Source organism: Xiphophorus hellerii, chromosome 20 (assembly GCF_003331165.1).
Source record: "Xiphophorus hellerii strain 12219 chromosome 20, Xiphophorus_hellerii-4.1, whole genome shotgun sequence".
Classification (NCBI taxonomy): Eukaryota; Metazoa; Chordata; class Actinopteri; order Cyprinodontiformes; family Poeciliidae; genus Xiphophorus; species Xiphophorus hellerii.
Window position 1 is genome coordinate 2,419,506 of NC_045691.1, and position 26,857 is coordinate 2,446,362.

Consider the following 26,857-nt stretch of genomic DNA (forward strand, 5'->3'; position numbering starts at 1 on the left):
AAAAAAAAAACATTTTCCCGTGTACATTCTCACAGAGGAAGGGCTGGTGTGTGGTGTAATGCAAGAGCAGGGATTTATAAATGAGACCATGATCAGTCGGTCTGTTGACAGAGGAAGGAGTTTCAGAGTCAGAAAAGGTTTTATATTTTTAGTTATTGGGCTCCATCTCAGATGTTGCCAGGAAACAGACTCAGTTTATTAGCTGATTAATCCCTGCAGAACCCAAACGTTACATGTTGGTCAAACGTTGCCTCTGAATGACAGAGTTCATGTTCTGAGGATATGTTGGACTCGCATACAAAATGTAAGTTAAATCTGAAATTATTCTCTATTATTATTTAAAACATTTTCTAATTAGTTTAACAGAATTTGTAGATAAACTTTTAAGAAAAAAAAAGAGCACCCACTTTTGATATGGTATATTTTTTGGATGGATTTACATTTTGCAGCCTTTAAAAAGCACCACAAGTTATTCCACCACAGAAACCCCAATTTACTGCTAAACAGTTTGATGCTGCAGATATAACTGATGTTTGTCAAAAAATGTTTATAAAACTTTGGTTGTGGCATTTTGGTGAGCTGCCAATTTTTTATTATTTAATGAATGACAGTGGGATTTGTGGCAGTGTTGCTGTCTCAAAAACAATAAAATTACAAAATCTGTTACAGTATTTTCAGTGTATTCCAAACAAACATTAGATTTTTTAAAACAGTGGTTTTAATGGGTTTGTTTCTACATTCTAATTTCTACTGACTCTGAAATTTTCAGTTTTGTTTTCATGAAAAGTTAAAAGCAAAAAATAAACTAACACTTTCGACAAAGTATTGCACGTAATGAATGTGAGCCGAGTTTGGATCGATACTTTGTGCAATGTCACTCCAGTTTTAGGTTTTGAATATTTTTGGAGCAGAAAAGGCAAAAGTGACATACGATCACAAATAAATCAAGAGAAACTGATGAAATCAAAAAAGGATCAGCAAAAAAATACATTTAAACATAGATTCTTTTTTTATGATAAAAAATAAATCTTCAGAAAACTTTAAATTCACCTGCAGGTGACTTTCACATTTTAACATTCGGCGGTAAAAACATGTGCATCACTAATGCTTTAGTTCTGTTCCAAACTCATTATTTCTGAGAGAAAAAAAAAACAAATCAGTAAGCTTAGCTCAACGGAAAGTTTACTCGGGTTAACTGACAGCAGGAGTGAAAAAGGCTGATGGGTTGGTACAAACTGTGAATATACACTGAGAGGCAGAATAAACCTATAAATGACTGCTTAATAATCTGGTCAATAAATCCCTGACAAAAGAAGGACCTTAGCACCTGGAAAAAGCTTTAACGTTGAAGTCGTTACTGGTGACTTTATGTTTTTCCAATTAAGCAGCTAGGGCTGTCTCTAAATATATGTTAAAAAAAAAGAAAAGAATACACACATTTAAAAAGTTGAATTGTTTCCATATGCATTGTGGTTTTTAAATCTAAAAGAAGTTATTCAGTGGACAAATTGAAGATTTTAAGATAATCTGTAAATGAGGAAAGTTTTTTTGTTTTTCATTGTTGTGCAATGATCCTTCAGAGGAACCACGAACCAGATCTGTACAAACGTTAATGAATACACTGAAGCTTTGTATGTGCGTTTAAAAGGAAGCTGAGCTGTAGAAAGACGTTATATAGGAAAGGCTGTATGAAAATAGATGTCACCTGTGGATTTGGTTCAGCAAATCCCTTTAATGATACAAACTACAGTAAGAAGAAGAGGAAAAACGCGGCTCTGGCTGCTATGCCACCTCTACTGGGAGGTTTTTGGTCAAATACATGCAATTCCTGGGTACTGCAAAACTTCCCATCTCAATGGGTTTCACCTCTGAGTACCCTGAAGAATTGAGCATTTTATTTTTGGCCTCATCATTTCAAGTGCAAAAAACATCTCTCACAACATTTCAGTGTATCTTTACCTTTGATTGTGTATAAAATAGGCAGTTAAGAAGTGACTTTTGATTCTCTATGTGCCAATCTGAGCGAATGTCCTTTAAAGCACATTAGAAAGACAAGTTTTGATTGCTACGACTGCAGCTCTTTGTTCCCAACTGATAGTAAAATGTTTTTGAAGCAAATTAAAGCAGACAAGAGCTTTAAAGGGTAAGTCCTGAGCAGATGGTCGCTGGTGAGACGCACGAAAACCCCTTTGTCACATATTAAATCCAACAACTACCTCTTACCTAGTCTGTTGTTAACAGCTCACGTTATAAGCATTATGGCCCCATGTTACTATTTAAAAAAAAATCACATGTAATTTTTATATCAGAACTGTTAAAAATCAGCCAGAATTGAGGTCTTGTTTTCGTATCGCAGGGCACACTTTTAAAATAATTTCAACAAATTGATGCTAAATCCATAAATTTTAAAAAGTCTTGAAATGAGAAAAACTTGATGTTCGCAAATCACATTTTATGCCTCTACAACTCGATCCTCCTGATGTTCCTGATGATTAAACATCTTTAGGAACTCAGATCAAGTTAACTTTTAATTTGAGCACTTAAAAAAACTCGAGTAAGGCTCCAACGGTTAACGCAGAAAACGAGGCTTGAATATTATTTTTTTTAGAAACTTTTCACAAAGCAGGAGTTTTACAAATATCAAATTTGGAACATAGATTAGATTCTAACTTTGAATAGTTTAGAGAAAATTAAGAGCAAATTCTTCCTTTTTTATTTTCTGTGAATAAAATTCCTTTTGGGCGTCTTTTGTTTGTCTCTGTCAGTGTTGTTCAGGGTTCCCAAAATGATGCATTATGGGTTTCTTCATTGCCAATTTGCCTACACAAAGTTCTGCCAAATGCAAATGGAAAGCTCGTGCAGCGTTATTCTCTGTTGTGTCACAGGATTTTGTTACACTCTCACTTTGGAGTGCTAATCAACACAACTGACTGGGTCATGTGATGTGGACTGGAGATGAGTCTTAGCTTTTGTCCTGCCTCAGGGACATGTGTCCAGATGTCTGAACCTTACAGAGGAAGAAAAGCTGCCCAGCCCTGAACTACAGGAGTCGTCGCTGCCAAATTTCCAATTTTTGTCTGAACATCCAAGTAGTCATGAAGAAACTGGCCCATAACATGAAAACATTTGGGAGAAAAATCATTAAGTTGTAATTTGTTTGTGTCACACTAAAACAACCGGGAAAAGGTGGCCCAAGAAATATGTGATGACAACTGAGCTATAAAGGCTGCCACTGTAAATATGTGATCTGTATAACAGCTTAGTATTTTCACCAATTGAAAGAAGTGTTCCTCCTTCTATGTAAAACTACAGCAATTCAATAGTGAATACCCATAATAATAATAATATTAATAATAATAAAAGAATCTAAACACTAACAGAGGAAAAAACTAACAATAATAATAATAATGTAACTTCCTCTGCAAAAAAAAAAATAAAATAAATTCAATCCAAAACTTTAAGCCAAGAGTGCCTACTGCAGTAACTTACATGTAAACTGGTCTAGGACACAGAAAGATAAAGAGATAGATATAGATAGACTGATAGCTACTACTGTACAGTACGCCACAGACAACACACTCAAGGGTTTGAACTCCACACTTCAAATCCGGTTGGATGCTTCTCTGACTTTGCAGGATGAAATTATCCTGACGCCGAAATGAAAGCAAGGGAATATTTCAGTTTCAGATTTCTGTGTGATCCGAATTTCCCACTGTTTTTGTCTTCATTTGCTGTGATGTACATTATTATCAAATTGCACCATAATTTATAGAATATTTTAGCATCAGCAGTGAATTGAATGCATTTCCTTTAACGGCTGCACAAATCTAAGACATAACTTTGATTTTTTTCGGGAGCAACAGCTGATTATCTGTGAACATCAGTGATGAAACAAGCGACCAGCTTATGATCAGTGCTGAAATACATAACTGCGAGTCACATGGGAACTATTAATGGACAAACAAAAACTTAAGAAACAGTTTGGAATTGTAATAATCATCTTTCCTCAACTGCAAACAGCTTTTGAAGCATTCCTAAAAGATTTGAAATGTGAGCTTCTTTTCTTTTTTTCCTTAAAACCCTCATCAGTCCACCAGAAAGACACAGACAGACAGATAGCTAGCTAGCTTTAGAAGCGTTTCAGAGGACAGGAGAGGAGAAGAGAGCGTTCTCATGGAGAGCCTCCTCCTCACCCCTTTACATCATGGTTTCCACTATGGTGTGGGTGGGGGCCTTCATCATTAGCCCCTTGTTTCCATTGGGGTCCAGTGGGCAGGTGAGCTCGTTGGGGACACGGTGGTCCGCGGGGCGGGAGCTGGCCCCTCCACGCGCCGGGGCCGCCACGGCCTTGATCCTCTGCAGGCCAGAAGGGAGGACACAAGGCATGAACAGATGTCAAAGAACAAAAAGATAAAGCAAAGAGAGGGAAAAAGGCAAACAGAGCAATAATTTAAAGATAAAATACTAAATCAGCTGGAGAGAAAAAAGATGTAAAGACATGGGAGAGAGGAAAAAAACTATAAGAAAAGCTTTAAGCTACATTTAGGAAGAATTAGGTGACTTATTTGACTTTCCTGATATCTCGCCTTGTTTTTAAGAACTGATTTCCTGTTCAATCATTATGACCAGTTGACAACAATCAGCGACATTAGTTTGCAGAATCAGAAATAAATAGTCATTGTAGAATCGAGCTGAAAGCTTCTCAGAGTTTAAGACCCATTCAACAGAAAACTTCAAATTAAACACAAACATAGCAGTTTATCCACATTCCAGGCCAGGGACGTGAACACTTTATGAGTTTTGAAAGAGATTCCACTAGATTGAAGTCTTTACTGCCATTTCCTTCTCATCCTAACAATGTTTATGTCTCAAGGAAAACTTTGAGCCTTGTTGTTCAATGCAGCTGTCGGCTCTCTGCAGTTAAACTCCTCAGATATTATCTGAATGGTTATTTTTCCCTCCCTGTCATTTGGATTGTAGAGTTGTTGCTTTTGGATCAGTTTGATTAAATAAATCACAACTAAGGCACAGAAAAATACAAGATCAGAATGATTATGCAAAGCAACACACACTGCTCAATTAAATAAACTAGTAAATATAAACAAATCTGTGCAAAACATATTTATAAATATATATAAAATAGCTTTGGCTCAAATTACTAAGAAATTCAAGTTATTTTAGGAGATAGAAATTGATTCTTGAAGCAAATTTAGCTCTGAACAGTTTGATTTTCCCATAAGAATTTATTTCTGATCCTCCAAACTGAGATCAGTGACTATTCCCTAAGGCCGACGTTTATTCAGGGAAATCTGAATAAATCTACTGAGTATCTGATGTTGACTGCTAGCTGCGCGTTTCGCCCACCTCGATGAGGGGCCCATCAGACCGAATGATCTTGATGACGACCACCATGGGGATGCAGATCATGGAGGTCAAGGCCAGAGTCCAGCCTATTCCAATGGCCCAGTCAGGATACTGGTACATCTTGTTGTACGTCAATGGCTTGTATTTGACCAAAGAGAAGATAAAGCAGCCCTGTGGTGGAAAAGGAAAACATTTAAATCAAAATTTTTACGGTTTTATATTCAGATATTTGTTCAAAAAAACCGTCATGAACTTATGGACAGGTTTTCTTTGATCAGTAGAAAGTCCTTACCATGCACAGTAAAGGAGTGACAACAGTCCAGCTCCATTTCATCCAAGGATTTGGTCTGTAGCCAATCATGTCCTCAATTGCATCATAAAAATTATCAGCGCCTGCAAAATCAACAGTGTGTGGTTCACAGCAGTAAAAGACAAAGCAGCTTTATTTTTCTTTTTATGCCTGCAGATTAATATTTCTACTCAAGGAAGTGAATAATGAGCTTCAGTATTGTTGGGATTAATTATACTCACCATAAACCCAGGCAACAGCTATACATTCAAAGAATGCCACCCACAGAAGGCACACACCGCTCGCTGCATAGTAGTCAAACAGCTGGAAAACATACATGCCACCCTGCAGAGAGACATCGTTTTAGTTTCATTTTTAACATTTTAAAGCAAAAAAAAAAAAACCTGACTCCAACTGCGCACAAACATTTTTGGAGGAAGTCGTTCCAGGCAACATCAGAGAGGAGGTTTAATATGTAAACAACAAGAAAGCAGCTTAAATCTGAGCAGATGACGTGTTTGAACAGGAGTGATTGTACATGACCCCAGTGTCCTCCTGCGTGTCTACAATATTAAAAATGGACCCCAATCCTGGGAATCCTAAAGCTGAATCAGGCCATGGCAGCCATAAAAAGAAGTTGTCATGGGAACAACAAAAGGAGAAACAGAGGGAATGAGTCGGTACAGTGAAAGTCTGCGTGAAAAGAGCGGAAGGATGGGAGCGAGGTATTATTGGTCTGAAATGGAGCGGACATGAATGAAGAACAGATGAGTGAAGGTGGAGAGGATTTTCTCAACAATCCTCAAAAAAAATCATACATAAACTCAAATTATCGGTTTCTGTACCATTACACCTCAAACTGAATCTAGAAAATAGAAAAATAGACACGAGTGGTGACCTGACGCCATGGCAACATCCACAGGTCAATAATAAAGGCACTAAAACCTCTCTGCAAACATTTCAATAAGATCAGATTAATCTCAAGTGGTTCAAACCAGTGATTGATTTTGATTAAAACGAAGTGATTAAACAAAAATGTTTAATCAGGAAACATTGATCTGGTGAAGAGCAAACTGTAACCATAAAGCATAAAGCAGAACAAATGTGTCTTATTGTCTCAGATCAGCAGGAAACAAAACCAAAGGGTTCTGATTGAAATGCTCAGCGACAAGGTGAGTAAAATTAAATATGCTGGAATGATTTTCACAGTTTTGATTAAACATTCTGGTACACAAAAATCTGCATCTAAATTGCATACCCTGTCAATATTTACACCGATTTAGAATGTATATTCATAGCTCATACAGGAAGTTAGGGAGATGGTTGAATATTAAAAAAAACAAAACTAGAGCATGAAAACAGGAAGAAACAATTATGACAAAAGTACTGGGTTTGAAAAAAAAGTACAGAATGACTTAAAGAGTCCAGGGGATTAATGAGAAAACAGGAGATATAAAAATAGAATGAGGAGGAAGCAAGGGGTTTTGGAAAATCTAAATTGGGTTTGTAACTATTAATACCATTGGATGGAAAGGAAGTTCTCATGACTTGACACTAAAAGTCATGAGAACTCCCCCTCCCTCCGCCATCTTCTCTCACGGGGTTCAAACTAATATCGGTACAAACGCTCTGGTTCCAACTACATGAACCCTGAAAAGAGGTCAAAAGCTGCTGTCAAACAAAACAACCATTTTTAATGCTTAACCTTTTTCAACCTCCTCATGTTGTCGTCGTTATTACCTTGGTCACCATGGTAAGTCCAAACAGGTAGCTGATGCAGCAGATGATAGCGATGAAGACCTCTCTGCAGTAACCCTTCCTTAGGAAGGACGGATACAGATCCACCAGTGATGTGATCTGCCCTTCCACCTCCACAAACTGCAAGACAAAAAAACGGATGGAAAATCAGATTTACCGCAGCGCATCCAGGATTTTAAACCAACTTCACTTTTCTTTCCTCAGTTGAGTTGCATTACCGTACTTTAAGTGCCATCTACTGTTGTAAGTTGGATTTGAAAATGCACACTTTACTTGGTATGCTTTGGTTTTGTTGCATGCAATTTATTGTTTTATATAAAAGACACTGTAAAGAAAAATAAATGACTACAATTCACCTTACTGAAAGGTTGTTTTGGAAAGATTTTTAAAAATCTCCTCCCTGAGGTACTGCTGCCGTCTGAAGAAATGCACCGCTCCCCACCAAAACCAACCAATCAAAGCCAGGAGGAGGGGCTTTGTGCTGTCAATCAGCTTATGTACTCTCTGCTCAATGTGTCTAATCAACACTTTAGAAAATCTTTTATATGTTGTGGTAAACGAGTTGTAGTGTAGCAGAGAGCAAGGTGGAGGGGTTGAGTACAAGAGTGATTGACAACACTAAGACCCTCCTCCTGTCTCTGATTGGTTGTTTCTAACTGAGTGGTGCATTTCTGCAGTTAGTACTGGGAACACTGGGAGAAGACAGAGGTCTTATCTGTCTTATATTATACTGTCGCAACACGATAAATGTAACATATATGTAAAAACATATTTTTTATAAAACTTCCACACTGCAGCTTTAAAAGTCTAAAACTGAAAAATAAATAGATTTCGGTCTTGGTAACTCTGGAGGAGCTGCAGGCACCAAGAGCTCAGGTTGGATAATTTAATTACTAATAGCAGAAAAAGAAAAGAAAAGCTAAAAGCCACATTCACAGTTTGCTACAAACTCATGTTGGGAGCCCAGCAAACAAGGTAGCAAAACATTCTGGTTAGATCAGCTACATTTGCTGCAAATAAATTACACACACATTGATTTCATCTTCTACTGTGTGAAACATATTCGCATGTAAAGCTTTTTAGAAAACAATAAAACCTGTATTAGTTTGTTTGTTTATCTGCTGACCTGACTGTCGAGGCCAAGCAGCAGCAGCATAATGAAGAAGAGGATTGCCCAGAGTGTAGGAAAAGGCATCATGGTAACAGCCTTGGGGTAGGCAATGAATGCCAGGCCTGGACCTGCAGAAGAGCAGGAAGAGGAGACAGAAGGGGGTGGGGAGGAGCGACATTAGAATCATATGATAATCTCATCTGATCTGCATCACTGTGGGGGGAGAAAAATGCCCCCAGACAACCGACGCAGAGCAGGAAGTGAAGAGTTAATCAATGTCTGACTACAGCACGCAGATCAAGTTTACATGTAAAGTATATTTGGATAAAGATTCATAAAAAAAATATTATCTAAAGCACATCTTTACTTACCTCTCGCTTGCAGAGCGTTAAGACACTAACTGTACACACTCAACACATGACACAATTTCATTTCACTTACAAGCACATAATTAATGGCACCTTATATTACAATAAAACACACAAGTATAGTTAAAAGCAAATAAAGCACATTTATATACATTTATGTTTATAACAGTATCTCTGTGGAAGTAAGTCAGTTAGAAGAGAGATGTTACAGGATGCATGTAAAGTATGTTACCATAATTTAAAAAGGAAGGACCACTGTAAACACTGCTTTGATTGAAGTTGAATAAGCCCCAAATGCTTCAAAAAAAGCAAATCAAGCACATGAAGGTGTGTCCGATACATTCTGTTTATCCATGCACACGTTCCTCAAGCCATTTTGAATCCCCAACTGAAATACGGTTGACCATTTCAACGGGGAATCCAAAAGGACTATTGCAAAACAGCAGCAGATGTAAAACTTGTGGTCAGATAAAAAGCGAATGCTTTTTTTAAATGATTTATTTTTGTGAGGTCGAATTTAAATGACGCTACATTGGGAACTGTAAAACAAAAGTCAAGGAACAAGGAAGCAGCCATAACAGCAAACAGCATTGCAGCTGATAGTAGAGTGTATCAATAGGTTCCATTTTTGTAGCAAATTATGACAAGGCATCCAACCAAACACCACGTTGACTCAAAAAGGTTAAACCAACTCCCAGCCCCAGAGGGAAAACAAACCTTGAGAAAATTGACCAAATCAAAAGTAACTGAATTCATGTTGATTACACTGATATCATGAGTTGACTGTGCAGAATATTAAGAAGCCTTTCTTTTCTTTTTATCCCATTGTTAAGTCATTTGAAGCTGTGGCGTGTGCCAAGCCATTGCACAGTTAAAGTCACACTAAGGAGCAAGAGCATTCCTTCTCTTATTTAGCTTTAAATGTATGTTCAGCCCAAACTGCTGCAGTTAAAGCAAACTTACAGATTTTTTTCAGAAAACTTCCCTTTGCTTTCCTTTCCAAACATAAAATTCTGTGAAAATGTATTTAGTTGTCTATTTTATCTTGCTCCTTATAAGAATCCTGACAAATTCTCAGTTTAACACTGAGCATCATGTTAGCTTGCAGCGCTTTGCTTCCTTGAGCTTCTCTGACCAACACCTCACAGACTATCAGCCCACTCGCCAAATAACACAGAGATTGGACAATTCTGCAAACCCTGCTATTAGGTGGACTTTACAGAATTGTGCAATGTTTGCATCGACTGGGCTGCCAGCATATACTGTTGACCTAGAAAACAATACTAAGCTATATTGACTTATTATGAAATTTGCTGATCTTGGGGCATTAGATAAGGTGTGGTTCACAAAACCTGTTGATGAAGGAAATGGCTTTCTCTAAAATAATAAACCTTTACATCAATCAATTGACTTCAAACAGCATGCCACCAAGTCTTATTCAAGTAACTGGAGTGAAAAGCAATTCAGCGAAAAGAGCAGAACCAGTCTTTGCAAACAAGTTCTTAGAAAACAGTCTTCCATCTCCATTGGCGTTTTAACCACTTTGACGTTGGGTGTGTTTACAGGATAAGTCATTAATCATCATGGTTCTGCTCTTGTTTTTAAAAGTAGGGATAAATGAAATCCTTGTGTGATTCTGTCAAAAAGTGAAACCAAACATCCACAGTAACCTGGGCTCCTTTAATGGTCAGGCTTAGTGTTAGGTCGCATATGGTGAAAAAACATGACAGAAATCCGTGGAAATCTCCATGGTACTTAAGGCTGTAGAAAACTGATAAAGCAGGCCACCCTACAACAGCTTGAGTCATAGATGTAACCTCCAACAACAAATGCCTCTCAGTATAATGAAAGCCAAAGCTAAGGCACCCTCAGCTGGGTGGCTGTAAATAAGGAACATCTCAGAACCAAAACTCAAATCTTTAAGCCGTCACATGGACATAAGATGTGCCGTAAAGTATCGCACAGCAGCTTTTCCTTAACTCTCCCCTAAAAAACTTCTTTATAAAAACATAAAGCACGACTCCCTCTGCCTTGCGCCAGCTTGCCTTATTTAAATGAGCGCGTACAAACCGACCAAATAGGTTCCTATCTCCTAAAATCTGCTTTTGTCAAGAAGTGTTTGATTGCGGAAGCTTCCATATTCCGATGCCGTCATTTGTGTTTTAATCAGGGAATCCATGATGTTTCTAAATTGTCACTCAAGTTCGAAAATGAACGTAGAGGCTAATTCTCTTTTGGGTTTCGTTGCTGTTTTTCTTTTGAAATTACTGTTATTTAATTTATTAACCAGGAAGCAGCGCCCACCATCACTGCCGCCTTTACAGAACCCTCGTACCTGACTCTGCCACCTCAGCAATGTCCACCCCTTGCTCTTGTGCCATGAAGCCCAGGACGGAAAATATTGCGAAGCCAGACACAAAACTGGTACCACTGTTGAGGGCTCCCAGCAGCAAACAGTCCCTATGTCACACATATGTCATGAGGAGGATTTGTTAATGAACACACAAGGATCCCTTCACCCCCCACACCCACTCTCTCCCCTACCACACCACACCCCGCCCGCCCCCTGAAAACTGACGCCTCACCTGTAGCAGTTGTATTTGTACTTGTTGTAGCTCCCCAAGGACGTCATGGCGCCCAAACAGATGGCATAGGAGAAGAAGATCTGAGTGCCGGCATCAATCCACACCTGCCAAGTAGGGAGAGAGCAACAGAGAGGCTGAGGCCTGCTGATGACGTCTGGGTTATGGAAAGCTAAACGTTTAGCATAGTTTGAAACCTTTGCTAATGTTCTGTGCTTAGCTTTTATCTGCCAAGATGATCAATTCCCTTTATAGCATAAGAGGACAGTGGAAAAAAACCTGGAACCATGGCACTGCACAACTGATGTCATTATGACTGCAATACTCATATCATGAGGAAGTGCTTTGCCTGCAATAAATTCTGGGTAATTATGTAACTACCATACATCCAGGATCTGTATGACTGTCATCTATTTGGCAATCCTGGTTGTTCAATCCAGCAGAAAAGTTCAAGTTCTAGAATAGGCAAAGAAGTGGTAAGGTGGTGAAGTCCTAAAGCTTTATTTATGCATCACAAACTATATTGCTATTGGAATATTTAGCACTCCGTCCAGGTTTTTGTGATTCTGCAATTGTGGAAACTCATGCAACATCAACAGATTCCTGCATTTTTTCATATTAATGAATAATAGTGAGTTTGCTGGTTTTTTACCTGCACCAATAACACTTGTATGTATGAGAATTTGTTTTAGTCATACTAATAATTTCGCAGTACTTTTTCTGTGTATTCTGGCAGCCAAGAAACGTTTTGTTTGCAAATTCACTGTCACATCTTTGTGCAAAGACAATAAAGTCAGTCCAAGTCTATTGTAAATTGTCCACAAAAATGGTCAAAAACATCTGGCCTGGTCACTGCACGACTTTTAAAACCAGGACTGCATTATTATACACCGATTATAGGATCTTTCACATACAGTTAGTGAGTTGTGAAAACTTTATCTGTATAAAGTTTCCGGGAACCTGCTTTTTTTTTTTAAGTCTTTTTTTTTTTTACGTCTTCGCTTGATATAGAAAAAAAAAAATCCTGGTGTCTAAATTTCTTTCCAGGAATTTCAAACACCATCAGACGATCTTAAAGTTCATGTCCAAACAAATCCTTTCACTAGAAGAAGGAAATATTTCTGTAATAGGAGCTCAGTGAAGAGGCTCTGAGGATCATGCAACAAAGGAGGGAACCTACCTCTGGGTCTTTGAGGCGTTCGAGGTCAGGATACAGGTAGAACTTGATGCCTTCAGAAGCACCTGGCAGAGTCACGCCGCGGATCAACAGGACGATAAGCATGACAAACGGGAACGTGGCTGTGATGTAGACCACCTGAGGTAGAACACACACACACACACACACACACACACCCACCCCCACACACACACACACACACACACACACACACACACACAACATGAATACTGCATTCATCTCTGAGCTCCAGTTTCAAAATGGTCATGATTTTGACTTTTCCCTAAATTGTCTGCTCATATTCTTAATGAAGCCGTCACAGGTACTGAAATAAAAACAATTACTGTACTTTTTCTGAAACAGACTTTTTACGGTCATTTTAAAAATGTACTTCCTGAATCCCTCCTGAATAAAAAGTTAAAGTTTTATAATATTTCTTAAATTCAAACATATTCATAATCTGGAGATTCTGAAACACTTGTATCCACTGGTTTCACAGTCTTACACAGTTCCTTCTCTGATAAATAGTTTGCAGTGCAACCTGGGAAAATTACTGAAAGTTTCCAACAGTGCAACACCACAAGGTTCCTTAAATTCTTGGTGGCCTGTTGTCTGGGTGAAAGTTGCTGGTTTGTTTCTTTGCATATTTTCCGTCTTGTTTTTATCCCTTGTAGAAGGGACTTTTGGATGTTTGATAAGGAAACACAAAAAATCAAAAACAACCACAAAGCTGTTCTTTATACATGACATTTTTTTCAGATTCTTCGTTTCATTTGAAAAAGGGTTTTGTAAATGAGAGAATTTAATTTCCCTTTGTTGTAAATAGAGACTTAAGGCGAACAGTGTCACTTTCTGCTTTGTGGAAAGTTTTGACCCAACTTTGTTTTATAAGAGTTGTTTTTCACAAACTTAAACAACTAGAAAAATATATTGGACCAATCATTCAAGAATGCTGAAGCCATAAAGTGGAGTCCTTCATTTACCGCCTCTCCTCTTGTCTTGTGAAAACTTGTGTTTATGGCAGCAATATAATGCAGAGTCTCGCTTTCCTGCATCATGAATTGTTGTGCGCATCTATTGACAGCTTCAGTAAATGTGGGAAAAGTTATTGTGGCTTCAGTTTGCAAAGAGAATCAGACCCAATGTGTTCCCTAATGTTCCCTAATGTCAGACCAGGAAGAAAAACAAATAGCAATTTCACACCACGTCTTTGTTTTTAGTATCAACATTTTGAGAAATAGAATCTCAGTTAAATTTAAATAACTGAATATTATTATTTATTTCACTGTGATTTACCTTTCCAGTGGATTTCACGCCCTTCCAGATACAAAAGAAGCAGATGACCCAGACGAGGAGTAAACACAGGGCCAAGTCCCATTTAACGGGGCCGATCTCCTCGATGCCGCTGCTGATACCCAGCACATTGTGTCTGCAAAACAAAATAATAATCCATACTTATCCGTACTTCTAAAGCTTTGCTAAAGATCACACCAATAATGAATGATTCACATGAGGAATACAACGGACATGAAAGCTGTGTGTGGGTATAGAAGTGAGCAGGTGCGAGGGATTTTATGTAACTTACTCCCAAAACTCTGTGACGGGGGAGGTAAAGTTGGAGGCGTTGGCGGCAACCCAGATGGTTTTGTTCTTGCGGTAGGTGTCCTCAATGCATTGATCTGTATTCCAGGGCTGATTGCATTTGGCCCAGGGCAACTCTGGCTGGAAACACTGAAAGGTAATTTTAAAAAACAGAAGGTCTGTTAGACCATGTATTTAGACAGATTAAATTCCCGTACAACTTTTAGAATAAAAGGGAATTTAACAGTTTTATATCCCCACCTGGAACAAATAGTAGAGACCCCAGGCGAGGATGACGATGTAATAGATATTCAGGAGGGATACAATCACAATGGAAGCGTAGCCAATACCTGCAAAAGAAAAAGGATTCAAATTTAAAAACTAAACAATAGTGAAGAATATGTTGGTTACAGACATGGAGGCAACTGGATGAGTCCATTTTGGTTTGAACAATTAACTTTGAAGGTCATGAAATCATCTCAGAGCTCAGGATGAAACCTAGATCCTGTCAGTTAATGTAATATTTTACGCTACATTTTGTGCAACAACAAGATGTTCACTGTTGGACTGTAGTTAGAAACCAAGTTGTGAGTAATTAAATAAAAAAAAAAAACTCCTTGTCCACACAGGAACATTCAAAAAGTAATTTACTCCCTCTCCAATAAGTATTTAAATTCATAAAAACATCTGTTTCATGGAAGTTTTTAACACTAAATCTGGTTTCTTTCAACTTGTAGGCAAATGCTTAATGGATGCCAGAACTCCCATTCTGACAATGAACATTCAGCTCTGAATCCATGGTAATCCTTTTTTAATACTGAAAAGTGTTTGTCCAACTCATCTACACAAGATAATCCTGTACTCTATTCAGAGAACATACTGTGACCAAGCAGAAATGTCCAAACCCAATCCCTGTCTTTGGTCTGTTTCTACAGTTTGACCCATGTAGACACTGATAACAGACTAATAAGTGACTTGGAGGGCAGCTGTGAAGGCCTGACCCCCTTCAGGTCTAATCACATTCAATGGTGAGAGAAGAGTCACAAACATGAGGGCTGATATGCCAGATGACATGTCTGCTCATAAAATAATTAGCAAGTAGAGAATAAAGGAAAGAAATCCAGACAGTGCACAACATTAAATCATGACGATCAACTCCTCCAGTGTCTGACTGGGAGATTAAATTGCAGCTTCATAATTATCTTCAGAAAACACTTACTTTAAAAGATAATGTGCTGTCAAAACTCAGATTGCAAACTTGGCAGGTAAATAAGATTTGCAGTTTTGATTTAAAAAGTTTTTTAAATGAAGATATGACATTTGAAAAGGGAACCAGAACCTGGTTTGGTCACCAAACCAATTTCTTTCACAAATATCATCCTGGACTGCATATTTGAGCTGATTCAAGGTCCAACCAGTATCATTGTTGTTTTTAACCTTGAGTGACATAAAATCTATATTTCCAAGAACAGTCAGATAAGTTTCATTGTGTCACTAGTGGCCTTGACACCAAGATAGGTGTAACCACATGATCTTGGCAAGTGTTTTGTTTTGAAGTATTCTCTTTGACAACTTAAGGAGGAAACGTAATCCTCCTGGAGTGACAGCAGGTGCAGGAACTCTGATCACAATGGATTAGAATTTGGAGTAGAGTTCACACAATGACCGCAGTCACAGTAAGTCCTCATAAGGACATTAAAACAAGCTTTGTATGTGCTCAGGCAGAGCCGACAGCGGCCACTCATCCAAATTAATGTCCTTCAACGTCACCGGCCATCTGTGAGCGCAAGTGTGTGGATGGGTGTGTGTGTGTGTGTGTGAGAGAGAGAGAATAGAGAAGCTTGAATTATGAAACAACATTCTCACCCTTGTCTGCCATTTGTGTGTCTTTATATGTATATGAATGCGAGAACTACTTTGCCAACAAATCATGTCCTTTTAATCACTTGGCCAATTAGTAGCTGTAACATCCTCACATCTCTAAACACTCACACACACACACACACACCTATATACTCAGATCACATGGGACAGTGCTGATCAAACAAACAGATGTGTCCTCCTCCATGATGTCATTTCTTCAGCTCTTTGGAGGGATGACCTTGCCTGACCTCACTCAGTTTATCTACATATGCAGTCGACTCATTTTTTTGACTGCTGAAGGTTTTGTCGAGTAAATAATCTGAAGATTTGTCACAACAGGTAAAGATGCTAAAGATGTGATCATTACTAGCATCTTCCTGTCAGTACATGCATGTTGGAGTCTGTGGATAGAAGGAGGAACTTACAACATTATCTGATGATGAGTTATGTATTTGAGCAGCTGCTGAGAATCCCATGGCCTCAATTCTCATCAGCTAGCTGGTCAATTTTTTATTTTTGTCCCCGTTTCATCTGACTTTTTAGAATGAAATGCGATCAAAAAACAGAGGACCAGCTGTTTGTTTTGTACAAAATGTTTTAGTTTTTGCAAGAGTTTAATAATTAACTAAAGGCAACGCTGGCTCCCATCTAGAGTCTCGCTGTATTTTTGAGCGTCTTCATATTCTTTCTTCTTCATCAGTGGTTCTGCAGGTTCTTTGGGTTTGTATAGTTTTAGCTCATTTTGTTGTTGTTTGATGAGTCAGTTCATCTTGACCTATGAATGTTTTGAGGCATCAAAAGGCTCTTTGTTACCAGAGGTCTGTCTCTAAAACACAATTTGTTTTCATCTGGATGTGTGTTAAGTTTTTACTCATTATCTTCTATTGTAGCAGATATACAGTATTTGTCCTGGTGTTTTTTCTCTTTGTACGGTTCTTTCCTCCTACCCATAAATGTCTCAGACTTACTGCCCCCCCTCGTCTGGTTCTGCTGGATATCTTCCATAAAAGGGGACTTCTTATTCTGCCACTGCTCCAGAAATGCATGCAGGGCAGGAGATTGACTTGAGGAGAATGTTTTCTTATGATACAACCTGGGTTTTCTAGGTTAAATTATTAACTATACCTACTCACGACTGAGAAACCAGAACTGATTTTTAACCAGGTTGACTTTAGATCATGTGTTTTTATTATAAATTACCCTGACATGGTTTATGTCTGAACCTGTGTTTTGTTACCCTTACCTATAAAATGTTAATCTTTCTATTTCTGTTTTGTCTTCATATTTTTCATCTTATCAATAACTGATATCAGGATGTTATTTATCCAGGTCATCTCACCCAGCTGCTGTCTCGTATGGATGTTGGCTAAGAAACAAAAAACAACATCTACATTGGCTTGGTTGTTTTATTTCATGCTTTATGATCCCTTTTTTAACTCCAGCTGCCAACGATCATGAATCTACAGTTGCACATTAGAAACAAATTTATACTTCCACAAAATGTCGATTTTTATTATTTTAATTCATTTTTACCATGCTGTACACGTTTTGTGTTCATCTCATATTTTTTTCTTAACCTTTAATTGTTTTTTCTCAATCTGATTCATTCCGTTTTGCTCTGTCTGGCTGCCTTTGTGTCGCTCCTTCTCCCATCTTTATCAATCCATCTGTCAGCGGCTCAGATCCCACCACCACCCTGCTCTTTTCTTCCAAGCCCTCTCTGATGTGTTGCTGTGCTGTTACCATAGAGATGTGTAACTCAGGACACTGTGCATACCGTCTTGTGTCTGAGGGTGTGTGTTGAGACAACCACACGATAATGTGTTAGAATGTGAAGATAAAATGGCAATTGCATATGTGAGAGTGAAGTAAAATACGTTAATCTTGTTTGGCTGGTAGTGAGAGGAGCTGGCCGGGAAAGCAAGGGCCAAGAAGGAAGAAAATACTATTGAACATGGGCACTGAAAATGGAGGAGAGGGGGATAAAGGCAGAGAAAAGAAATGCTTAAAGTCGACTTGATCAAATAATATCACAAGACTTCTCAGAGCCATTAGATGAGCTTTCTTGGAAGATAAAAAAGAAAGACAAGGTGAGATGTGGAGAAGGTTAAAGCACTGAACAGGCCCAGTGTGTAGGTGTATCAGCGCAGCCCTGGTTGTTGCCTGGTGACGGCTGCTGGGCAAAGTCTCAGCGCTCTTATTGGAGGAGAATCTGGTGTGACTCAGCCATTCCTCTGTCAAAAACAGCAGAGGTGTGGAAAAAAACCTGAATCTTAAATAAGAGAGACTTGGTGATGGGGGAATTGCTTCAAGAAAAATCTGATAATAAAAGGGCGGGGCAGGTGGAACAGTGGACAAATGTCTACTTCCCCACCTGCAAACAAAACAAATAAAATAACTAAAATTAAAAAACAAATCAAAGAATCTAAACTGTATTTATTAATTAAACATAAAAAGGGAATTGCTTTTCATCCTTTGTGGTGCAGCGATCATCAAATTCCTGAGTCGCCGCTGCTGAGGATAAAAACAATGGCTCACATGCTTTTGGATTGAAGATGTTAAACCGAGTAAACATGAGAATCAGTTACCTGTCGCAAAGCTAAAGTCCAAAACTGTGCATATTTATGTGTAAATGCAGTTACATACCGTAAACCAGTTATAAAATATGCAGCGGTGTTTAAACATCAACCTCATAACAAAACTGTTCTATAATAAAATAGATTTCGGTTCTTACTGCACACACTGCCCTGCTTTCCATTTTAATATAAAGTGACTATTAGAGAGACTTTCCAAAGGTTTTCCCATAATGCATCCCTTCTCAAGCATGTGATCACATCTGAAATCTTCCTATGAAATTCTCTTCACTCAATAATGGTGTTGTGATGCTGTTGTTAGCAAATGCTTCAAATGTATTTTATTTCTCACTTTTTTTGCTCTTCTTATTAGGAATGATTCTGATCCGATTCTTTGTGCTTTTAAATTCTGCGACTGGAGCCGACACAAACCACACGCTCAAGGTCTGCCCGTCGATATACGAGTCAAACGATGGGGGCTATGACTACTTCCTCTGGTGAGTCAGGGGCATGACAGAGGTCGACTGACTTCTGCCTCCCATTTTAAATCCCATTTGAAAGTGCTAGAATCAAAGGCACTCCTGTTATTTTCTGATTGAATTATGATGAAGTTTCAGGCACATCAGAAGCACATGGTCATGTAGTACAGCAGGTTTGAATGATTTCTGAAAAGGTCATGTGGAGACACTCAGGAGAAACTTAAGTTTTTATGGCACTGCAGTCTAGCCAGCAACTAATTAACAGATGGATGCTAATGCTAACTTGTGTTTAAATGCTTCAAAGAAGGGAAGACATGACTGTAAAACTAGGAAGGCTTAAAATGTGCCCAACATGTAAAAGTTTCAATCTGACATCAGTGGGGGAAATTATAAGGAGTTTTCATTTGTCAAAATAAAAAAATTGCCTTCTACACAGGAAGGGTTTGAGGCGTTCGAACTTCCTGGTGTACAGGTTTTGTTTTCACTCAAATTTACCATTTTAGCAACTGAATTTTAATAACAAGCTACATACCAGTAAAAATGGGACAAAGCTTCTCCCAGCAGGTGATGCCGCCCTCGGAGGTGAACTGACCAAGGGCAACCTCCAGAAAGAAGACTGGCAGACCTCCGCCAAACAGGAAAATGAAGTAGGGGATGAGAAACGCACCTGGAAATGGGAGACGAAACAAAACCCAAAGAGATAAAGTAAAAGAAAAGTAGTTAACAAAATGATTTTTCAAACCATTTGATGCTTACCTCCACCATTCTTATAGCAGAGGTAAGGGAAACGCCAAACATTCCCTAAACCTACAAATCCGCCGGCCACAGACAGGACAAAGTCCAACTTGCTGGCCCACTTCTCCCGCTGGGGGTGTTTGCCCTCCGCCTCGTCTTCAGGCCGAGTGCCCGGGCTTTTTCCAGGAGACGGCTTCAAAGTGTCCTTATGGAAGTCTTTCAGACACTGAAGTTTCTCTTTTTGTGCCATTCTGTGGATAGAAAATGCAGAAATGTACGCATAACTTCATATTAAAATCATTTTAAAAAATTGGTAGAGAAAACATTATTCAGGAAATGTTGCTTAAATATTTATCCAAGTAACATTACATAAACACTCTGGATGCCCAGAGTGTCACAAACTGCGATGGACTGCAAAATCAATCCACACAACCTGATAAATTACCAGCAGAGAAACTCAAATCTAAGAGTTTCTCTGCTGTTTGGTGTCTTTGTGACAGACAACTGATTAAAATAACCTGGAGAAAAAACTGGAATTGAATCGTTTAAAAAAACGAGTTATATTTTCAAAAAGCCTGGATGACAGTTGTTTTATTATTATTTTACTCTTTATACCACCACTCAGCAGCTACAGATAAATATCTGTGGAGAAGTTATGCTGCTCGACTTCATCGTCTGTTTTGGAAACACGCAACATGTGAAGCAGGTGCAGACCAACTTGTAACAATGTCATTAGCTAACCACAAATCCACATTCTATCACTGACACCGTTCTTCATGCAAATTTAATAAGACTTCATTTGTAATATATATTGACTGTCATTTCTGTTTGTTTAAATATGCCAGAATTGATCTTTTGCTAATTATACTTTAGTGTAAGGTTAAAAGTTAAACAGTTACCAGAGAGATATTTTTACCAATGAGAAGAAACCTAAACTTATTGAACCACTTTACTTCCTCCTTCTGTACTTCCTCATTTGCTCTGAGAAAAATGTAGAAACAGAAGAACAATGTAATCATGATCAGCAACCACAGCTGTAAATTTCCACCCAATGATGACAGCGAAGGAGAAAAAGAAAGTCAGGAAAGAGACACATACTTAACAGTCAGCACATGTCTCCAACTGTGGGAAATGTCACATCCTTATCTTTATTCATCGACCCAACTGCTGCTGCACGCTCACCTTTACTATCCATTTCTCATTCATTCTCTAGATCTGACTAAATGATAAGACCACATTTCAGAGAAAACCCCAACAGCTTTGTACTATTTGTGTTTAAAAATGCTCATTTGTACATGATGCATGAAACTGGTGAATATTTTGAATAGATTAAACCCTACAGACTCTTTTCAAACTTATTTTGTCACAGTTGAATGTCGCCCTTTGATTGGACCACGTGCGCCCAGGCACGTGTTAAACACTTCCTGCTTTAAGAAGTACTACCTCCATTATGTTTGAGGCAAACCAATACTGGTAAACCAATTTATGCAGTTTAAGAATTGCATAAATTGCAATTTTTGCATTTGGACAAAACAAATTCTGTAATATTTAACACAGTTCTGTGAAAACATCACATTTCCATTAAGTTACAACTGATTCCAGTTGTAATTTAAAGTATCTAAGCTTTAAGTCAAACCAGAACAGAATTATTTCACACTGTTGACACGCTTATGAAATGATTTATGAATTGCTAAATCCTCAGTTTGTTTTAGTATTTTTGTAGTATTTTAATCTTAGAACAATGAAGACAGCATCTTCATTTTTAATGCAACCTCAAAGCAAAAGGGACATTTCACATCATTTTAAAGGATTCTGAACTGTAATTTACCTTCTGTAGTTTAAAGTCTAACAAATTAAAACTAAACTGGACGATTCTCTGATTAACAGTGGTTTACTAATCAATTAATGTTTCATTCATTTACTCCTGTTTTACAGGTCACCACAAGCCCAGTTAACAACCATTTGCCAATTTAGCATCTTTTCAGACTAAATCAGACCAGATTTTTACGGATCATTCTGTAAAATGCCGGTTCTGCGGTTCCTGTGCTGAAGATTCAACCAGCTCTTATTTTACTTGGACTGTTCTTTATCATGGCGCTCAGCTGAGAGCTCAGGTCATTCACCAGGACCAGGATATTAATTGCCCTCTGCTCTGTGTTTGGGGTTTTTCTTAGATCAAACTGGACCAAGAGTCTGGATTTGATTAGGACCGTTTCAGAACCCAGCCACAAACACTTATTTCTCAGCCAGATGACTTGCATAACTCACTCTCCTATTTTAAGAGCATGTACCTTTTCAGTGAACTGGCCACCGATTGCGTCCACTCATCCATCACCAGCTTCCCCTCCCCCACTCTGCCCCACATTGAATGCATTCATCTGCCTTCTCTTCCCATTTCTCATGATGTTGTTTTCATGACATGTCACTTTTGTGCATTTTGTTTCATTGTTGCAAATGGACCATTTAGGATTTTAAACTAATTGGGCTTACAGGCTGTTATTCCAGTCTTCAGTGAGACAGATGTGCAAATTTGGAGCCAAAGGAAAAAAAAAAAAAAGTGACATTTTGGAGAAAATGAGCCAAACTAATTCACCAGATGGACACAGAAATGTCAAGGATTCTTCCACTGGATCGCTCTGAAATCAGCTCACTTTGCATCCCCACTTTCTGCAGCTTCAGTCTGCAGTCTGAAGCACCACAAACTTAGCCTTGTTTCATAAAATATTCATTTTACAGCAACTGAAAGTGTAACAGGAAAAAAAGGAAATTACAGAGATAATCCTGTGAATCAGACAGAACTGGGTAATAGTAAAGGAATGCAAGAATTTCTGGGGGAGGGGCATTTCTGCTTCAGCTGCTAGGAAGCACAAAAGGTGACATGTTGAATGGAGAATGACAAAATGATATTAATTTGACTGAAAAATGAGAGCAGCCTTTTGTCAAATGTAATTTGAATGCATCATGCTGTAAATGATTAAGCAAGTATTAAAAAAAACACTAACAGGAAGTAATGCCATAACATCACTGACTTTTAGTCAGCTCACATCATGGTAGTCTGGGAAAGGTGGCATGGAAACACGGCACATCGTTTAAAGATTGCAGGTTGATATGCTTTGCATAAGTCATGCAAATAAACTTTAAACGGAGGGAAATGATCTGGTCGGCATGCAGGGGAAGATTAACTGCATGCAGTAATCTTCAGAGTTTAAGAATATGGTTGTGCTGACTAACATAAACTACGAACAGAAAACTCTCTGACATAATGTTAAATTCTAAAATAAAACTTTTTATCTAAAATGTTTGAATTTGGTTTCTTAAAACTGAATGTTTTTCTTTAACTACACCACTGACTCCTCCAAAAAGTGGAGCAGTTTGAACTTTCTGCTCCCTGTGAACATGTTCCGCTCCTACATATAATGGAAAAAGATTAAAAATAGACTTTAAAACATGTCTTAGCAGATCATATCATAATAATGTGTTTTGGAAACTAATTTTAAGGCTGGTACAAAATTATTCATCATTTTAAAAAAACATTTCCGGCAACCAATGATGAAATATTTTTGCTCTTTAGCTGCTAAGTCTTGTGGTGAATGTTGAAGTTGATGTGCTAAATGCATCCCATAGCTGAGGACAAAGTGGCATTATTGCAAGTACAATGATGCAATCATAGATAATAATAGTTTATCTTTTCATTTTCTAATAATCCACTAGAAAGAAAACTACACAGGGTGGAAATGATGCATCTTGTTTTTTCCCCCCCTTTTGCTGTGATGTTTTCGACAGAGTGTCAAATTCAGCACAAGACCAAATGAAAGCATCCTGTGTCTGATTCTGGCATTGTAGTTTTGTTTGGGGGGCAATTAAAAGTGGATACTCGGTTCAAAAAGGAACCAAGAACAAATATCGAATGATCAATAGTCAAAATCATAAGCCGTGATAATTTGCCAAAAGACATATTCCAAATATTTGTGAATTTAGTTGTGCTGCTGTTTTTGTTATGGCAACAAGATGAAAGATTCCCTCAGTGAATATGCCGTAAGACACTTAGAACTTTATGTAGCGGGATGATAATAATAATAAAAAAAAGTATTCACATAAAAATAAAACATTCAATTCTGTCCGTTTCACTCATAAATTTAAATGCAATTAAGATGGTCTAATCAAAGCCCAAACCAGGAAGTAAATGATGGTGGTGAGCTATACTACAAAAATATTTATTTAAATTTCAAACTATACATTTTCCTTATGAGAATAAATTACAATCAACTAATTTATTGATTAAAGACAAAAACTGAATACATGCAAGTATCAGCCACAAGGGGGTGCTGGTTCGTCGGACTCACCATGTCACCATTGTTTGCCCTCCATCATGCTCAGGAATGACAACATGAAAGTAACCGATATTAGTTCTAATAACATTATGCTGAGTTTTAATTGGCATCTTTACTGCCAAGTAAAACATCATATTTCAAAGCTCAAAACACGCAGATAGAATCATACAAGACTAATGGGGCAGCTCTAATTTGAGAGCCGGAGTGGGTCAGTGGTTCATGTCAGTTAATATGTACAGCAGCAGTCAAGAGGGAGCCTAATGTGAAGCGAAGGACGCAGGGGGATAAAAGGTTCAAGAACAGATGATGCAAATTAACTCGGTGGCGTTTCTCTTCATGGGGTCGGTGTAAATTCACAGAGTCGCTCTCAGTTGTCTTTTAAAGAGACAAGAACGGAGTCACATTTATAGCTTAAGATTTCACTAACACACCCTCTTTCCACAAACCTCAGGTTACACACTTAATGAATCATTTAACAGCAAACAAGTCCTTCATTAATACAGAAGCTTTCAGCTCCGGTTTGGCAAACAGGAATACTCAGAGGCTACAAAACCTCTATATGTTTCCTCATGGTCAATTTAGCCCAGACTCATTAGATTTCAATCTTTAAACACATTTTTTTCTTGAAAGAATCAACAATGACCAAAACCCAAAGGATTCTAGGATCCCTGTAGTGTCTTTAATCATGAGACATTAAGGAATATCAGAGGGTTGTTTGTATCTCTACTGAGGATTGGAATATATTCATGATTTGTGACATTCTTCAGATGAGATCCAGGGTTAAAGCAAGGAGATTAACAGTTAAATGAAAAACTGAAAACATTAATCAGTGTGACGCTCAGAGCATCTCATCCTGAGTGTCGCATAGAAGTGTGACAAATAATCCAAATCAATGAATAAATTAAAACCCTCCCTTAACGCGTTTGTGAGTCGATTATAACAAACTTAATACCATTTTATCAACCAAGTTCTGAAACAAGATGTCGTCAAAAGACTGGAGATTAACAAACCAACTTCAACAACCTGAGTCTGTCTGTCTGTCTGTCTGTCTGTCTGTCTGTCTGTCTGTCTGTCTGTCTGTCTGCCTGTCTGTCTGTCTGTCTGTCTGTCTGCCTGTCTGTCTGTCTGTCTGTCTGTCTGTCAGCCTGTCTGTCTGTCGCTTTATCACAGTTTCCCATCAGTTTGCTGATTTAGCGGCTTTCTGTCATTCTGGGAAACAGAACTCAAAGGAAAGTCCTTCGCAGTTTTGAAATACCAGAAGCTGACAAACGGATACTTGCGACAAGCATCATTTAGCAGTTTGCGTTAGTTTAGCTTTGAAGCACTCAAAATGTCCAAACTGATCCTAAAATGGAAACCAACTTCATGGGTTCTGATACCAACACGCAGACAGAACCTGTCAGTGAGGCGCTTCTGTTTCCCTCCATCACGTTCAGGCGTCAGGAAACAACCAGCAAAGTGAAAATAAACCCGAGTCTACTTTTTTAAAGTCGTTTCAAACATGGGAGGCTCAAATACTCAGTTTAATATAAGGAATAAACGCGACGCTGTGCGCAGAGAATGGAGTCTGTAGCGTTTAAATGAAAAATTATGTGACAAAAAGAGGAAATTAAAGAAAGCAGGAAGAGAGACAAAAGGTGGAGAGCAGGCGGTGAGGAGGGAGGCAGCGCTCGGTGCTCAGCGCGGCGGAGGAGCATCTCCGCCTCCTGAGCGCAGTGAGCGCAGTGAGCGCCTCGCTTCCCCTTTTCACAACGGAACTAAAACACAGCAGCCCGACCGAGCAGCACCGTTTCGATCTGGGTTCGGATGTAAAGCGAGTCCAGATTAGAAAAAACGCGGCTGATAATTAACTTCATCTTTCCCAACAGATAAATATAGGCAGATTTTCAAAACAAAAGTTCGCAGCGTTTAATGCAGAAATGAGGGGAAATATAAATCCACCGGTAAAACCTTCTTAAGCGCACGAAGCATTTCCAGAGAGCGAGAAAATGAGATAGAGAGAGAGACAGAGACAGTCAGAGACAGAGACAGTCAGAGACAGAGACAGTCAGAGAGAGAGACAGAAAGAGAGAGAGAGACAGTCAGAGAGAGAGACAGATCTCTCCACGCTTGACAAAGAAACATTCCCGCATCCACGCAGCTCCCGCACAAACACAACTAAACTGTGAAACTGCACAGCACTGAGTTTATCTTTTACTGCTGCAGATAAACTTTTCCTGTTTTTCATCTTCTTAGTTTGCAAAGAAACAATTTTTCATTCATACACAAAAGAGTTGGAAATGCGTTTAAATTTAACACAAATCAAAAGAAAAAAATCCCTGAAAAACGCAGAAAAGCATCATGGTCATCCAACTCAGTTTCATTTTAAATGAGTGTAACACGGATGAATGTTTTTTTTTTCTTTACCTGCTATGATGATGTGATGTTTTCTGTTATTTTGTCCTTTTATGTCCTTTGCGCTCGGTCCCTTGTCCGGTTAGTCTTGTCCGTGTCCTCCCGTGTCCGTGAGAGCGACTGAAGTGTGGACGCGTCTGAAGCTTATATTTTAGCCTATTTATAAGCTTCTCTTTCTGACCTTTGTCTCTTAAAACCGGGGGACCAGAGACATCAGCGGCAGTGGAAAATCACCGGCCTGCCTCCTCTGAG

At 38.5% G+C, this 26,857-nt stretch overlaps 1 protein-coding gene across 1 annotated transcript; it reads right to left on the minus strand.

The window, feature by feature from the left end:
* Positions 1 to 569: 569 nt before the first annotated feature.
* Positions 570 to 26,857, minus strand: LOC116711181 (sodium- and chloride-dependent taurine transporter-like). The gene is made up of 15 exons (XM_032550566.1): positions 26,618 to 26,857; positions 19,902 to 20,131; positions 19,678 to 19,812; positions 14,492 to 14,580; positions 14,235 to 14,380; positions 13,946 to 14,078; positions 12,653 to 12,787; positions 11,476 to 11,579; positions 11,226 to 11,350; positions 8,538 to 8,650; positions 7,394 to 7,531; positions 5,896 to 5,998; positions 5,657 to 5,757; positions 5,365 to 5,535; positions 570 to 4,356 (listed from the first exon to the last, which is right to left on the minus strand). The coding sequence occupies exons 2-15, from the start codon at positions 20,128 to 20,130 to the stop codon at positions 4,198 to 4,200; spliced, it is 1,881 nt and encodes a 626-aa protein (XP_032406457.1). The 5' UTR covers position 20,131; positions 26,618 to 26,857; the 3' UTR covers positions 570 to 4,197.